Genomic DNA, 17,334 nt, shown 5'->3' on the forward strand with positions numbered 1-17,334 from the left:
CTACGGCTAATGGAAGCAGTCCTGCGGGGCTCAGCGGAACCTAGGCCACCTGACAGCAGACGGAGAACCTGAGCGGTCGATGAAAAGTGGAAGGAAGGACAGCTTAGTGTAGTTACTGGAGCTAATAAAAATGAACACTTTTCGATATATATATATATATATCGGGGGGGGGCAAACTACTCAGCATCCCTGGGTTTTTAGTTCATGCTGGGGTCTGGAGCCCAGGGATGTTGTCTGGAGCTTGCCATTCCCACCCAATCTTGCTTGAATGCATGGATTAATTGTTTCAGTCCTGTATGTAGAATCTGAGTTAAACAACCCTACGGCTATATTTGGAAACCGAGTTAAATATAGCTTTGTATTCTATGCATTTTATCGTACACATCATGAGATTTAAGTGTTAGAGAATGGATCCTTGAAAAACCAACCAAACAAAATGGATCCTTGTTAGAAGTGGCGATTACAAAAATGAATAGCCTAAGGGGAAGAATTAAAACAGGGTTCCAGGTTTTGTTATGAACTTAGTCATTAAGCTTAGTTATTATCCAGATGAATTCTTGGTGTGCTGTCTATAGCTAGGTGTGGAGGGACAAGAAAATTGAAAATGTCAGCAAAATTGGAAAGAAGACGCGGTTACTGATCAGACTGAAATAAAAGATTGATATTAAATGCCCATCTCCCATAAAAGCATAACTTTCACAAAATCATCATCTACATTATTGATTTTCCTCTAGGAATAGGAGAATTAAGTCCTGTGAATGTTTCTGAACTAGAGACCTTTTGGAACTAAAGGGAAGAATGTCTTGAGTCTTTATGGTAAGTAATCTATCAAGATGTGTTTCTATATGGGTAGAGCATTGTGGGTTGGGATAGAGAGGAAGGAAGGCGGCAGAAATGGGAGGAGATATGTAAGGAGCCTTGCTAGTGATTGGACTGCTAACCTCAAGGTTAGTGGTTCAAACCTACTAGCTGCTTTACAGGAAAAAGGGAGCTGTCCTACAGATTTCCAAACCAAAACCCTAATTCACTGCCATGGAGTCAATGCTGACTTACAGCAACCTTATAGGACAGGGTAGAATTATCCCTGTGCATTTTGGAGACTGTAACGCTTTACTGGAACAGAAAGCCTTGTCTTTCTCCCAACTAGTGGCTGGTGGTTTCAAAGTACCACTGTGGGCGGTGAGTTTGGATTTAGTTATATATCTATTATCACTTACACATGAGTTGATTACAGCCCATGGCAACCCATATTTGTCAGGGTAGAATACTAACCCTGAGGGTTTTCGATGGCTGATTTTTAGAAGTAGATCATAGGCCTTTCTCTCCAAGTACCTCTGAGTGGACTTGAACCACCAAACTTTTGTAGTTAGTAGTCAGGGTTTACTTATTAACTGGGTAAGTTATGCTTTTTGCATCCTTTTTAATTTTTACACAGTTTAATATTGTTTGTTTTATAAAGGTGCTGATGTCTTTGGTGCATGGACACTTGTCCATCTTGCTTACATTTGTAACAAAACATCATGTGTAGCAAGTTTCCTAATTTGCTAGCACCCATCCATCATTGTGATAAAGATTTGTTTTAAAACTGGGTAGCACATTTGGGGGGTTCAGGGCATAGAAATGGGTGTCTGACTTTTTTTACTTCATCTTGAACCAGCTTCAATTTTCTCATGTTCCTTTTCTCTTTCACCCTGTGATCTCCAAAAGACCTGGCTCCCTTCCCCTTTACAACCTTCTTTCTTGGACAGTTGTCTTTCCAGGTCTGCATCCTCAGCATCTGTCCCCACCCCCCACCCTGCACATCAGAACTCCATCTTTTTGTATTGATGGTGAGTTTTCTCTTTCATTTATTGAATTTTAGGTCAGTCTTACCAACTGAGAGCTCCTCTCCTCTCTTGTCCACATTTCTCTTTCTCTCATCAGTGGCTCACAGTTCAGCCTCAGAGTGAACTAGCCGGGAGGTGGTGCAGGTGTGGGTTTTGTGGAGCACATCTGTTCTTCTCATTCCAGGTTTTTTTAAGCATGTGTTGAGAGATTTGGTTTTCTTCAGCTACCATTGCTTACTCTAACATTACCTTTTTTACTATCTTTTTTGATATTTCTTCTTCTGGAGATACATTTCTTCTTCCAGAAATGCCATCCTAAAATGCCTTCTTTTCCATATATGTATGTTTTCTGCCCATTGGTTTCAATATAGAATAATTGGTGTGGAAGTTTGAGAGTTTTCTGAAAATTCACATTTGACAAAAGCATTTTGTATTTAAGTATTTACCCCCAAAAATTGAAAAAAGGCATTTTCTAAAGGGAATTAGTTTAGAATTTAGAAATCTAGTTGTTGTTTCTCTAAGGTGTTTTCATTTGTTTGCTACTCTGGTCCTTTGCTGTGGATTCCATTACTTTTCCAACTTGCTTTTAATTCCTGGTGTTAGCCAGTCCTTTTCCTGGCGGCTATTTTAATACCTTCCTTTAATGTGCTAAATAGTTTGTGCTGCTTGATCCCAGAGATCCTGCAAAAGCTGTAAGGCGGTGGTTCTCAACCTTCCGAATGCCTCGACCCTTTCATACAGTTCCTCATGTGGTGACCCCAACCATAAAATTATTTTCGTTGCTACTTCATCTCTGTAATGTTGCTACTGTTATGAATCTGGTGACCCCTGTGAAAGGGTCGTTTGACCCCCAAAGGGGTCGCAACCCCACGGTTGAGAACTGCTGCTCTAGTTTGGTTTGGGTGATTTGGTTCGTTCAAGCTGTAAATCCTAGTCCATTTTCTGTGGATTGTGAGTCCAACAGAATACAAACAGTGTGGTTTGAGTCTGTCCTGCATGTGTATGGTGTATATGGTCCCTGTTTGTCAGTGTGAGGGCATGGGCAGAGGTCTACCTGTCAATGAACCAGGTCTCTGGTATGCAAATGAAGATCTGATGCATGTGTATACAGGTTGAGGGCAAACACAGGTGTTTACAACAGTTTTAGGGGTTTGCTTTTGTGTGCTTATCCTTGCCCACTCCTTTATTCCATGGAGCTCTTCTTTTTGATTATTTGAATATGACTCATATAAATCAATTTGAACTGTTGTATATTTACAGTAATCAAAATTAAGATGGTTACTTGCCTTTCAGTGGAGGAGGGTTGCTGGCAGTGAAGTGGTGGTTTTATGGATTGTAACTCCACGTATGCTTTGTAGTCCTTACTATACTTTAGATATTAGCTGCCTGAGGTCCCGTAGCATTTAGGAAAAAGGCTTAGCGTGTCATTACCATTTCCGTGTATCACCGAGGTTTAATGGTCGTTATCTAGTGTTTAGTATTAGGTATCTAGAGCTGCTGTAACAGAAATGCCACAAGCAGTATGATTTTATCCCACTTTAGAAGACTTAAAGTCTGCATTCACAGCAACAGCTAAAAGGGCAGGCTTTCTTTCTCTGCCTGGCTCTGGGGGAAGGTCCTCATCTCTTTCCAGTTTCTACTCCTCGGTCCTTGGAGAGCTCGTGTGGAATGGCATCTAGCTTCCCCATCTGTCCTTTTGTGTTTCTTGTTAAATCTACCCTTACATCTCAAAAGACTTCATTCACTACCTCAAAATAGCAAAGAAAGCTATTTTCTCAAATGGGATTATAACCATGGGCATAGTAAAATGTTCCCATTGTCATAAAGTTGGTTCCAGCTCCTAGTGACCCTGTAGTAGGATTTATACAACATATTTTGGGGCAACAGTTATTTTATGCGAGAATTCTTTCCTTCAATGCTCTTTACAAACATGAAGGAAACTAAAAATTGTTTAGGTGGTTTATAGATTCCTTACTGACCTTTATTATCCCATATGAGTCATATGGAATGGCTTAAACTTATGATTATTTTCTTTAGAATTAAGTGTTAGGGATTTCATAGGGAAACTTTTATCTGACTTTGGCTCATTTTTTAAGAAACTGTCAATGTCCTGGTACTAGTTTCTCTCATGTATGCTTCTACCCTTATTGTATCCTTGCCTTTTACAGCCTTGAAAAAGTAAATTCTCAGGACCAGTAAGTGGACACGGCCTTTCTTTCATCTAGATGCCAGGTAAGCTAATGTGTTCATGATTTTGAAATGTGCCTTCTTCCCACCATACTGCATCTTAACGGAGTAACCCCAACCCCTGTGACATTCCGTCCCTCTTCCTTTACTAGTTAAGAAGGAAAAAGTAGAGCTTCAATGGGATTTCATTTACACTCAGCAAATATTAAGCTACAACGATGTGTATGCATAGGAGCTGTGGAGGCAGAGTGGGTTGTGTGTTAGGCTGCTTACTTCGGGGTTAGCAGTTCAAAACCACTGGCTGCTCTGCAGGAAAAAGATGTGGCATTCTACTCCTGTAAAGAGCTACAGTCTCAGAAACCCACAGGGCAGATCTACCCTGTCCTGTAGGGTCTGCATGAGTCAAAATTGACTCGAGAGTGAGTTTGGAGTGGAGTTTTGGATGTGCACATATTAAACATTTCGCATTCTATGTTTAAATGTCATAGGTTAGGAGTTCATGGATACTAAGTGAGGGCATCTGTTCCATGATATTATAGAGATTAACTTACTTGCTGGTCAACTCAGGCCCGTTAGGTATTTCATAATACTAATCCATTTTACACATGAGCAAGCCAAATGGTTAAGTTACTTTCCTAAAGACACATCATTTCGATGATAGAGGCATAAGAATCTGTCTGTTCTATCTGAGCATTGGGCATCTTAGTAGTCACTGGCCATTTCCTGTCGAGCCTTTCTGTCACAAAGGTTGCAGAGGTCTGCACAGTGACTGTCCTTTGGTTTGCCTTCTTCATGAACACGCATACAAATTCTCAAACCCGCCCTGATTTTTCAGCTGGAACATGTAGAGGAGCTCCAAATTGGTGATCACCCAGGTTAATAAAAGAAAGGATCCTGTGGTGTTTTCCTCATATGAATTGTTGGGCATGTATTGTCTGTCAGCAAAGAGAAAATGAAATAACATTTCAACCCCAGCAAAACCTAGGGCACTTAGAGATTCCATGGACATGTTTCGACTTTTCTGCATCGATTTTAAAGTTTAAGGCTTCTTTTCTTAGTTATGGGTGTATTAATCACATTTCTGCTTTACCTCACAGGTTTGGAAATACTAATACGAAATTGGTACATATGATGCTGGAAACTTGTAGATGTGAACTACCCGTGACTAAAGGGCCTGAAGAAGATGTACCTTTCCAGCTCTTACCCAGAAAATGACTGTTAAGACAATGATGGGTCAGGAGGACCGGTGGGAAACTCCCTAGGAGACCGCCATAGAAGATGTACACGTCAGAAGAGAGCTGTAATCGGAGAACTCAAACAAGGAACAGATATCATGTGTGCCCTCACAAGGGGAAAAAGATTTTTATTCATTTGCATAAGTGTACCCAAATAGATGGTCAGATATGCCAGTGCCTTGAATGTGCGCAAAGCTTCTGTGAAAACTTAGCTCTTATTATGTGTGAGAGAACCCGTACTGGGGAGAAACCTTATAGATGTGATATGTGTGAGAAAACCTTCCTCCAAAGCTCAGAACTTACTTCACATCAGAGGCTCCACACTTACGAGAAACCTTACAAATGTAGCAAGTGTGAGAAGAGCTTTTGGCATCACTTAGCCCTTTCCGGACACCAGCGAACCCATGCAGGTAAAAAGTTCTATACGTGTGACATTTGCGACAAGAACTTTGGCCAGAGCTCAGATCTGCTTGTTCACCAGCGAAGCCACACCGGGGAGAAGCCTTACCTGTGTAGCGAGTGTGACAAGTGCTTCAGTCGGAGTACAAACCTCATCCGGCACCGACGGACCCACACAGGCGAGAAGCCATTCAAGTGTCTGGAGTGTGAGAAAGCATTCAGTGGGAAATCAGACCTTATTAGCCACCAGAGAACGCATACTGGCGAGCGTCCCTACAAGTGTAACAAGTGTGAGAAGAGTTACCGACACCGTTCAGCCTTCATTGTGCATAAAAGAGTTCATACTGGGGAGAAGCCCTATAAGTGTGGTGCCTGTGAGAAGTGCTTTGGCCAGAAATCAGACCTTATTGTGCACCAGAGAGTCCATACCGGTGAGAAGCCGTACAAATGCTTGGAATGTATGAGAAGTTTTACTCGGAGTGCCAACTTAATCAGACACCAGGCCACACACACTCACACTTTTAAATGCCTTGATTATGAGAAACCTTTTGACTGTAACTCCGACCTTATTGTACATCAGAGGATCCACATGGAAGAGAAACCACATCCGTGGTCAGCCTGTGAAAGTGGCTTCATTCTAGGCATGGACTTTGTTGCCCAACAAAAAGTGAGAACTCAAACAGAGGAGCTACGTTATCAATACAGTGTATGTGATAAGAGCTTCCACCAGAACTCGGCCCTTCTTCAACCCCAGACAATCCACATGGGTGAGAAACCCTATCTCTGTCATGTGAGTGAGAAAGGTGTTGAGCTCAGCCCTCCCCGCGCTTCAGAAGCCTCACAAATGTCTTGACAAGATAGAAAGTTAAAATACCTTACAAAAACTGTCAGCACACACTAAGATAAAAAGCCTTAGGCATATTTCAGTGGTGAAGCAGACTTTTCTCAGAGCTCAGACTTCAGCGAGGAACAGAGAACCAGCAATTGTAGGCAGTGTGAGAAATGTTTTGCCCAGAGAGCTCCTGTAACAGAACGCTTTTATCATTCTCCAGTAAGAAACCTACAAATCCTCTGAGTTTGGGAAAACCTTTAGTCCAAACTCAAATCTAATCATCTACAGTAGGATTCACATGAGTGGGAAACCTTGTCCTGCAGTGAATAGGAGCCTCATGTCATTGCTCTTGGTTCGAGAGAATTCACGCGGGAGAACACCTTTTAAATGCTTCAGACAGTGTGCATATCTCATAAGACATATAACATGCTGTGGAGAAGGCCCAACAAGTGTGAGAAATGCTTCTAATAGAAGTGGTGACTTTCTTACCCATCAGAGAATCTATACTGTCAAAACAAAAGTCTGTATTTGTCTTGGGTGTGGCAGAATCATCGGTTGGCGAGCCTAGTTGTATTTGAATTAAAAAGAAATACTTTGTTTGTTTGTGGGAAGACCTTTAAAGTCTGAATGAGAAAAGCTTGTGTTAGTAGTCAACAGCTCTTATGGTACACCAGGGAACTCACATCCGTTTAAAAAACAAACAAACAACCTTTTAAAGACCTTGAGCCTGAAAAAAAAACAACTTTGCTAGAAGCCCTTATTAGTTCCCCAAAGAACCCCTTGCAGAGAATTATGCTCCAGTGACAAATCTAATTGTGGGTGAGAGTCTGTACATATAATACATATGAAAAGAACTGTTCTCATTAACACATCCAGTAGAGGCGACTACATGGAATCAGTATGGAAACTTTTTTTGGTCTTTTTTCAATAGAAGCTTCTGGGAGGAGCTAGGGCAGGTCAGCGTAGGCCTGATGGGTAACTCAGGTAAAAATGCTTTTCTATTATCTGCACCAATTAATGATGGCATTACTTTCACTATTATTTTTTCATTAATTCGGAAACAATAAAGGCAAGGACTAACCGTGTGCTAGAAGGTGTGGCATGTGTTACTGATAGGAAAAAGGATTATATCGACTTTGCCTGTGTTGTTTTCCTTTACTGTGATGGGGACTAGTGTGTTGTGACAGTAGCATGGGGACTTTTTGCAGTGAAAAGCAGTAAGACTGGAGCGTAGTTATCCTGGAAAAAACTCTCCCAGTAGTTGCCCCTTTGCAAGAAACAGTTTTTGTACTTAGAGTGAGTTGAGACATAACCATCAAAATTTTCCTTTTCTCTGAAATATTTCCAGATCATCATTGGTGTTTTGATCTTCACCCTTCAAGAACTCACAGGGGCAAATTCCAGGATAATTGTTTGGCTGTTGGTATCTATAGTTTTATAACTTCATGAATCATGTATTATTATTTGTAATGATAGATACCTATAGCCAGCTTTTGACATGGTTAGGGGAAGATGTGATTTTTTTAAGAAAGTGTAAGCCTGATTGGGCACAAAGTAAAGACCACATGAGGAGGCAACATAAATGGAGGAGCCAGACTCTCTGAATTTGACTACCCTGACTCCACAAAGCACCCCTCTCCTGCTGCCTCTACCACAACTCAACATTTGTCCTAGTTCTACCGAGGAAAGAACACCTTGCAATCCCAGACAAAGAGTTGCTGTCATTCACAGTATAGGGCGTGTAATTGGCAAATTTGTTCAGAGGTCTAAGGGTGAGACTTGTTTCCAACTTTACAGACTAATTATGATCATAAATAGTGTAATTAACCCAGGAGGCTATCAATGCACACCTCTGGGTTTTTTTTATCCTCGCAGATTAAAAGATGTTTGATATATTTCAGATGCCTGCAGAATGTGAGGTGAATACATATTTGTTGCTAGTGTTGAGTTTTCAGTTATGGTTTGTTGGGGTTTTTTCACCCTGGTTTTTAGCAGAGTCCAGTAAAAGGCCCTGGTTGTTTAATTCATGAAAAGTACTACTTTGCATCTGGCCCTAAGCTTTGGCCCTCATGACTGGTTCTTAATTCCTAAGTGACTGTTGACCCATGATCATCATCATTTTAGCACCCATGGATTTAGTTCAAAACAGTAATCAAGAGTTTAATCCTAGATTTTTTGCCTTCTTTTAGAAGACAGACTGGAAGTTTATTTGAGAGGCTGTGTTTCAGTGATTTTCATGAACACTTGTACCATAAAAATTGCCCAGTGTGCTTAGGTACACAAGATGTATTTATTTCTCTTTGGTGAAACTCATGCCTAGCACTAGTATATGTTTGACGATTGTAATACTTAGGATTGGGGATGTGGCATGGTGGTGATGGAAATTAGTCCATAGGACCCTTTGTTAGTCATTAGAGCTTGGAGAAGGGGGGCAAGTTGATATAATTTGCAGAGCCATGACTTGCCCCTTTCAGCTCAACTTACTGATAATTGTATCTTCATAACTTAGGGCCGGACCATCCCTCAAAATTTGGGGGGTACAAACAGGTCTAAGGGCTTTCTAAAAAGTGGTGGTGTGATCCATATAGCAGAACCTGAGGTTGGAGAGGACCGCTTTGGGAGCCTGTAACCAACACTGGAAGGTAACTTCTGGGATGGTTGGAGGTGCTCTAGGAGCAGTGCCCACCTAAGTCTACCTCAGGGAAGTCGTTAGAGTAGCTCCAGATTTCAGACCAAATGAGATGCTGGTATTCAGTCCTTGTATCCCTATGCTTTCATGGTTTTGTCTTCCCTAAATTCGGAAATAAACCTTTGTCCTGACAAACTTCATTTTTGTCTCCACTGTAAGAGTAGCCTTTCCCCCCATATGCTCATGTTGTACTCAAGAACAGGGTAAATATGGAGGTGACTCTTAGTCACCTAGGGGGGATAACCAACCGACCATCTCAAGAGTTACCAGAGTGTCAGCTGCTGATGCAGAGCGTGAGTGGAAACTGGCTGCTCTCAGCTGTGGGAGCTGAGCGTCCCCGCTGCATCGCATAATCGTCAGTAGCTTAAACTGACCACAAAGTCTCATAAACGTTTCTGTACAAATGTACACATTCTCTAAGATAGATCAAGTGAGGAAATGGTGGGCAATAGGACATGCACCTAGCAAATCTGGCAAGATTGAGCATATATTGACATAGGATTAAAGTTTATATGAAAAGCATTTTGATTGACAATGGCAGTTTTAAGGCAATAGTAAACACCATATACATTAGTACACTGGGACTGTCCTGACCTAAGGGTAGAGGAATTAAAAGTTCTCTGTGGGGCCGGGGAAAGATGTTAACAAGCAGTAACCCCAAATGAGCCCGATCCTCTTCCTTATCCCACCCCCTAGCCGTCCAGATCTCAGGCTCAGAAATTTCCCTCAGTTTACTCTTGGGATTGCCGTGTCCTCAGGTACTCTCAAGTTGGTTTGGATTCATCTACAAAAGCATAAAACACTGCCTTATCCTGCGCCATCACTGCAGCCACCATGATGATCCATCTCGGCGAGGGGTCTTCCTCTTTCCGGACGTCGCCTTTGAGGCATGATGGCCTCCGGGTACTGAACCCTCTTAATAGCATGTCTAAAGTGCGTGAGCGTTGCCATCCTCACTTCGAAGGAGCATTCAGAGTATTTTTCTCTGACAAATTTGCTCATACAAATGTGGCAGTCTTGTTGGATGCCATGTTTCTATGTTACCAAACATTATGCCTTTCTCTAGGCACTGGTCTACTGAATATTCTCCATCACACTTCACGGGCACATGAAGCAATTGAAAATACCATGACCTGGGGCAGGCATACTTTACTCCTCAATATGATACCTCTGTAGCACTGAAAAAAAAGAGGTCTTTTGTAGTAGATTTACCCAATGTGATGTGTCATTTGATTATTGACTACTAGTGGCATAGTGATTACATACTACGCTGTGATCCACAAGGTCAGAAGTTTCATACCACCAGCCGCTCCTTGGGAGAACAATGGGCCTTTCTACTCCTGTTGAGAGTGAACAAGCTCAGAAACACAGGCAGGTCTACCCTGTCCTAAAAGGTCACTATGAGTCAGCAGTGAGTTAGATTTGGTTTTCACAGGTGTTGTCTCAAGTAAAATACTAATCCTGGACAACCGCAATCCGAAAACATACACTATAATAGACAAGTGTTCTTAAATCATGATATAAAAGCTTTGACAAATAAAATGGGAACTGTATGAGCAGGAAGTTAGAGAAGAAATACAGCTGGCCTACATATACCTGAAAAAATCACATTAGTACCCAAATACATTGATGATTTTGCTTTATCAAACTCATTCATTCAGTAGTAAAGTTAAAAATTATAGTTATGTTTGTGATGGTCTGAAAATAGTATATTTTACATTTAATATACATAAGCTTTAGCCCAATTGTCTTACTTTAATAATGCTTCTATAAACATAGCCCTACGGATCTATATCTGAAAAACTGCTATTGGGTTGATTCTGACTCATCACCTATAGAAGAGGGTAGAACTGTCCCTTTGGTTTCTAAAACTGAATCTGTACAGAAGCAAAATGCCTCATCTTTCTCCTGAGGAGCAGCTGGCAGGTTTGAACTGCTGACCTTGCAATTAGCAGTCCAATTCATAGCCACTATGCCACCACAACTTTCTACAAATCTATATAGCTACATGTAAATGGATGCTTATTATAGAGCTTGTGAGACAGCAAAAAACTGGAAAGAAATGCCAAATTAATTAGGCAATTTAAATGAAGTAGAGGGCATCCATTGGGTGAAATATCAAAGTATTTCATGTGAATAGTTGCAAAACAGTCTGCACAGAACTGTGAAACAACAGTATGTTTAAAAATCTAATATATAAGTCCAAAAAGTATTTTTTTTCGCAGAGGATAATGGCCAATCTTTATAACTGGACCAATAAAACTGAAGTTGTCAAAGGATTCCATGCCACTTGGACCTTGAGTGCCCGTGAAAGTGTCAGTCAAGAAATTAAATGACATGTTGCATTGGGCAAATTTGCTGCAGAAGATCTCTTCAAAGTGTTGAAAGGACTTATTTCTTTATTCCATATTATTTGATGACAAAGGTGTGCCCGACTCAAGCCTTGGTCTTTTCCCTGGCTTCCTGTGCGTGTGCCAGTTGAGCAATGGAAAAGAAGGATGAAGGAGAACTTGGCACATGGGAATTGTGGTTTGGTGAAGAACATTGACTGTACTGCGGAATTCCAGGAAAGCAAACAAATCACCGATGGAGGAAGTACCTGCAGTCAAAATCTACTTCGCTATTGTCATATTCATCTTGGTTTCCTTGGAACAAATGGGCTGGCTCTCATGGCTCAGGGTCTCAGGACCCAAATTCCAAATAAAATGTGTGACTTCTGATGGCTCACCACAATTTCTGCAAGCATTATTCGAGCAACAGGCCAGATAAAACTGGATTGCTAACAATCCACAAGAAAAGGATTCATGTGGGAAGAAAATGTAAGAAGAGTCTATCTCTCCCTGCACCATGGAAAGTGAGCATGTTCTCTGCTTCTCCCAAAGTCAACTAAGAGGCACCGGGGGATCAATCAAGCAGAGGCAGCAGTGGAAGCTTCTAAGAACTGGTCGTTTGCCCCTGAGCTATGTTTTGCTGGTTTCAGAACTTGATGGTTCACCGAGTGACGCTCCACGAAGGAAAATCTATGGAATCCCATCCTGCTGGTGTCTTTTGCTACCTGTCTTCTGTTTCATTGGCTAGCACACATTTGGTGCCTCAAATATTAGACTTGTTTCTGGGTATATTTGACTTGTTGATTCCAAAAATGACACCAGCTCCCCCATCAGTTATAATGTATGAGACACAGGACATGTGACATACACCACCCTCCACCCTGCTTGCCCATAAGAAAAATCAGGATGGTCTATCAGATGCAATTTCTGAGTCAGCACCCCAAATAACGCCAGGAAAAGGCCTAAAACCAAAAACACGTAGACAAAGAACGTTTGTTGTTGTTGGACTGTGGGATAGAAAACAGGAAGGGAGTGATGTGTATGTGCCCCTGCCATTGTGGAGCACATTTGAAAACTTGCTGATAGAGCTGTAATTCTTAAACCTCAGCATACATAAGACTTTCCTGAATACTTGTTAAAATACAGGTTACTGGCCCCGACTTGTCTTATTCAGTGGGTGGGACCTAAGAGCTTTCATTCCTCAAATGTCCCCCAAGTGATTCCACTGCCCCAGGGAGACTCTACGGGTAGACGTTTCTGGGGACCTGAGATCCACTGCCCCAACCAGAAAACAAAAAACCCCAAACTCACTGCCATCAAGTCAATTCGAGGTGAAAGCAACTGAGACGGTAACTTCTTACAGGAGTGGAAAGTCTCGTTTTTCTTGCAGGGAGTGGCTGGTGGTTTCAAACTGCTAACCTTGTAGATAGCAGCTGATTGCAGGAGCACTATGCCACCAGGGCACAAATCAGAAGGAACTCAAAATTAGTGTGGTGTCCTGGGACTAGAAAGAAAATAGTACAAAAATGGTAAACACAATCTTTCCAGATTCTGACCACAGACGAGCGAGAAAGAGTGTCCACTGATTTTCAGTGTCTTCATATGAAAGCTCACAGAGGTTAGACAAGAAACAGATGGCATGGGGGGGACCTTTCAAATTAAAATAATCTGAATGGGTGGTGCATAGAATTCTATAACGATTCTCCAAGATCTTTGCCTCTGATTTGATATCTAATATAAACCCCTTACCAGTGATCTATAACCTAGCATCTATCTAGCTATCTAATCTCCTCCTCTTGCTACATCTCTGGTTGTACCCTGCCTGATGCTGATTGTGATAATGCTAGTAACTGCAAGTGATGCAAAAGTATGTAAATTCTGTTAGAGCCCCCAATAAAATGATTTTTAAGTATGTAAATTAGTATGGAGGACCTTTGTTAAGGTCCTGCAAACCAGAGAAACTTGACAGTGCTGGTTTGGAGGAAGAAAGAAACAAAACTGTCATGTTAATAGCTCAACTAGTGGTACTTTATAACATGATACTGATGTGGGCAACTATTTTTCAATTCCCACCTCTTTTCTTTCAGTTTGTCCTACTGTGGTGGTTTGTGTGTTGCTGTGATGCAGGAAGCAATGTATGCGGTATTTCAAATGCCAGCAGGGTCACGCAAAGTAAACATGCAATCAAGATGCCTTGATAACTGTTGGCTATTGGAATTCAAGAGTTTGGAAACAAAGAGGAAGGAGCTGTCGTTGGAAAATGTGGTCTTGGTGATAGAAACAAAGCTGGAGATCACAAGATGAAACTTTGCAAGGACCTTTCTTAGCAAATGGCCTTTTCAACAATACAAAAGGTGACTATACCCATGGGCTTGTCTAGCTGCAGAACACAAACATCAGACTGACTGCATCTGTGGGGGGAGAAAATGAAGAAGCTCAAAATCAGCAGCTAAAACCAGGCCAGGGATAACTGTGGAACCGATTGTCAATGGCTCACAAGTTCAAGTTGAAGCTGAAGAAAATCAAAACAAGTACAGGGGAGCCAAAATACAATGAGTCGATCACACCTGAATCTTGAGACCATCTGAAGAACAGATTTGGCATATTGAACACCAGTAACAAAAAACCTGATCAAGAGCATCATTCATGATGAAAGCAAGAGATGATTTAAAATAAATGAAGGACAAGCAAGAAAAAGAGATCAAAGGGGATTTGAAAAGAGACTCTGAAACGTGCTCTTAATCATAGAGTAGCTAAAGCAAATGGAAGAAACTAAGTCAAAGAGCTGAACAGAAAATTTCAAAGGGAAGCTGGTGAAGACAGAGTAAACTATTATAATGAAGTGTGCAAACACCTAGAGTTAGAAACCCAAAAAGGAAGAAGATGCACAGAATATTGAAAACTGAAGAAAACTGAAGAACTGAAGGAAAAAAGTCAAGCCTCAAATTGAAATCTTGAAAGATTCTATGGGCAAACTATTAAATGATGCAGGAAGCATCAAGGATAGATGGAAAGAATACGCAGAGTCACTGTATCAAAAAGAACTAGGTAACAAACTTATGAGGAAAAACCAAAGGTGTTGAAGGAAGAAGTTCAAGCTGCACTGAAAGCATTAGGGAAAACAAGGTTCTGGGAGATTGATGGAATACCCATTGAAATGTATCAATGAGCTGGTGAAGCACGAAGCACTCACTTGTCTAAGCCAGAAAACGTAGAAGATAGCTCCTTGGCCAACTGACTGGAAGAGAACCGTATTTGTGCCCATTCCAAAGCAAGGTGACCCAACAGAATGCTCAAACGATAGAACAGTGTCACTGATATCACATGCAAGTAAAGTTGTGCTGCACATCATAACAATGGTTGCAGCAGTCTATTGTCAAGGAACTGCCAGAAAGTCAGGCTGGATTCAAAAGAGGACATGGAACAAGGGATATTGTCGCTGATGTGTCCCAAGGATCTTGACTGAAAGTAGAGAGTACCAGAAAGATTTTTGCTTGTGTCTTATTGGCTTTGCAAAGGCATTCAACTGTGTGGATCATAACAAACTGTGTACAGCCTTGAGACGAATGAGGATGCCAAAACACTTCATTGTGCTCATGAAGAATGTATACATGGATCAAGGGGATACTGCATGTTTGAAATCAGGAAAGGGATGTGTCAAGGTTGTATTCTCTCACCATACTTAATCTATACGCTGAGCAAATCATCAGAGAAGCTGGCTTATATAAAGAAGAAGGTAGCATCAGGATCGGAGGAAGCTTATTAACAGTTTGCAGTATGCAGATGACACAACCTTGCTGGCTGAAATTGAGGAGGCTTGAAGCAACTTGCTGCTGAAGATCAAAATTACAGCCTTCAAGATGGATTATGATTCAACTTAAAGAAGATGACAATTCTCACAACTGGACCAATAGATAACAGCATGATAAATGGAAAAAACATTGAAGCTGTAAAGGATTTTGTCTTGCTTGGATCCACTATCAATGGTCAGGGAAGCAGCAGTCAAGAGATCAAAAGATGTGTTGCACTGGGCAAATTTGCTTCACCAGACCTCTTTAGAGTGGAAAAGCAAGGAGCTTGCTTTGAGGACTAAGACGTGCCTGACCCAAGCCATAGTATTTTCAATCGCCTATACGCATGTGAAAATTGGACACTGACCAAAGAAGAATCCATGCATTTGAATTGTGGTGCTGGTGAAGAATATTGAAAGTACCATGGGCTGCCAGAAGGACAAACAGATCTGTCTTGGAAGAAGTACAGCCGGAGTGCTCCTTAGAGGCAAGGTAGTGCAACTTCATCATACACACTTTGGACATGTTTGCAGGAGACCCGGCCCTGGAGAAGGACATCATGGTTGGGAAAGTGGAGGGGCACTGAAAAAGAGGAAGACCCTCAAGAAGACGAATTGACAGTGGCTGCACTGACAGGCTCAAGCGTAGGAACAGATTGAGGATGGCGCAGAACCCAGCACGGTTTTCTTCGTTCGTGTATAGGGCCACTGACTCGACAGCACCTAACAACGGCAACCTTGATGTGGCCCTGTGGCCCAGCACTCCTCAGGAGAACAACGAGGCGGTCTAATTTGCCGTTTCAGAATCCCTCCATGAGGTCATTATGAGTTAGAATCAACTCAATGGGAGTGTTGATTAGACGGTTGATTGGAAAGATCTACAAAACTACTTGGCTTAAGCTTTATGGCATAACGATTTCTAGAATGTTAAAGAATAATGGTAACTTCCTACTTCAAGTGTTTCAGTTTTGTTGGTAATTCAGAGCAAGCGTGTTTGTGCAATGCATTAACAATATTTTATCATGTCTAAATCCAATGCTTTATAATGTAATATACACTTATACCAATCCAAGTATTTCCACCTTCTTTTATGTTTCTTTACAGTGTTTTCAATAGATTTCAGGCATTAGTAGAGAGTGGCTAATTAAAGCAATTACGTAAATGGTCTTTTAATCATCACGTGTTTTGGAAAAAAACATGTTAATTGTAATCCTACAGGACTAAGTGTGAGCGTCACTTTAATAAAGAAAAGTTTCCGTTAATAGGTTACCAGGAGAACTTAATAAAGAAAGCATCCTCTCTGTCATAATGCACCTGATGATAAATGTTGCATCAGAAACAAAAAGAAAAAAAAAAAAAAATATATATATATATATATGTATATATCTGTTGACTTATTTAAAGATTCAATAATGAATATCCCCACCAGCTCTCATATGTAAGCTAATTTAACAGAGTGATTAGGAGTAGTTATTATCTGAAATTAATTAAATTGTTTTCACGTTTTGCTGGTCTCTGCCAAAATTATCTGTGGGGGAAAAAACAAAACCTCATTTGATTCACACAATTTCTGTCTCTTAGCATATACAAAGAGGCTTCAAAAACTTTGTGGAAATTTCCATTATCTTTTATTCTATTTTTCCATGCACTTTTGAAGTTCCCTTGTACATTTGTTCCTAAGCAATGGCACTTATTTTGAGATGAGGGAGTTAAATGGAGAACAAGGTAGACATTTTGGGTGAGAAGTCTCTGCTTTTAAAGTAAAACACCATGGAAATTTTTGATTCAAAACAGTGGAGCCATTTCTATAATAATAACAAAATCAGGATTTTTCATTCCAGCATGTTCAAGAAGAGTGGAGTCATATACAGCTTTCTCAGAATCCATATAGAGTATTCAATATTGAAAGCCATAGTGTTTGTTTGTTTTTAATCATGTTATTAGGGGCTCATACAACTCTTATCACAATCCATACATACATCAATTGTGTAAAGCGCATTTGTACATCATTGTCCTCATCATTCTCAAAACATTTTCTCTCCACTT

The 17,334-nt window shown here is 40.9% G+C and overlaps 1 protein-coding gene across 2 annotated transcripts; it reads left to right on the forward strand.

The window, feature by feature from the left end:
• Positions 1 to 285: 285 nt before the first annotated feature.
• ZNF322 (zinc finger protein 322) lies at positions 286 to 7,100 on the forward strand. Of its 2 annotated transcripts, none has more exons than XM_004712498.2 (3): positions 286 to 816; positions 3,995 to 4,058; positions 5,111 to 7,100. In XM_004712498.2, the coding sequence occupies exon 3, from the start codon at positions 5,292 to 5,294 to the stop codon at positions 6,498 to 6,500; it is 1,209 nt and encodes a 402-aa protein (XP_004712555.1). In that variant the 5' UTR covers positions 286 to 816; positions 3,995 to 4,058; positions 5,111 to 5,291; the 3' UTR covers positions 6,501 to 7,100. The 2 variants fall into 2 exon arrangements, with proteins under 2 accessions (XP_004712555.1, XP_045151697.1); XM_045295762.1 differs by lacking the exon at positions 286 to 816 and adding an exon at positions 1,748 to 1,829.
• The last annotated feature ends 10,234 nt before the right edge of the window (positions 7,101 to 17,334 follow it).

The sequence above is a fragment of the Echinops telfairi genome, unplaced genomic scaffold, assembly GCF_000313985.2.
Source record: "Echinops telfairi isolate 266 unplaced genomic scaffold, ASM31398v2 ScPeMD7_5868;HRSCAF=6743_0, whole genome shotgun sequence".
NCBI lineage: Eukaryota > Metazoa > Chordata > Mammalia > Afrosoricida > Tenrecidae > Echinops > Echinops telfairi.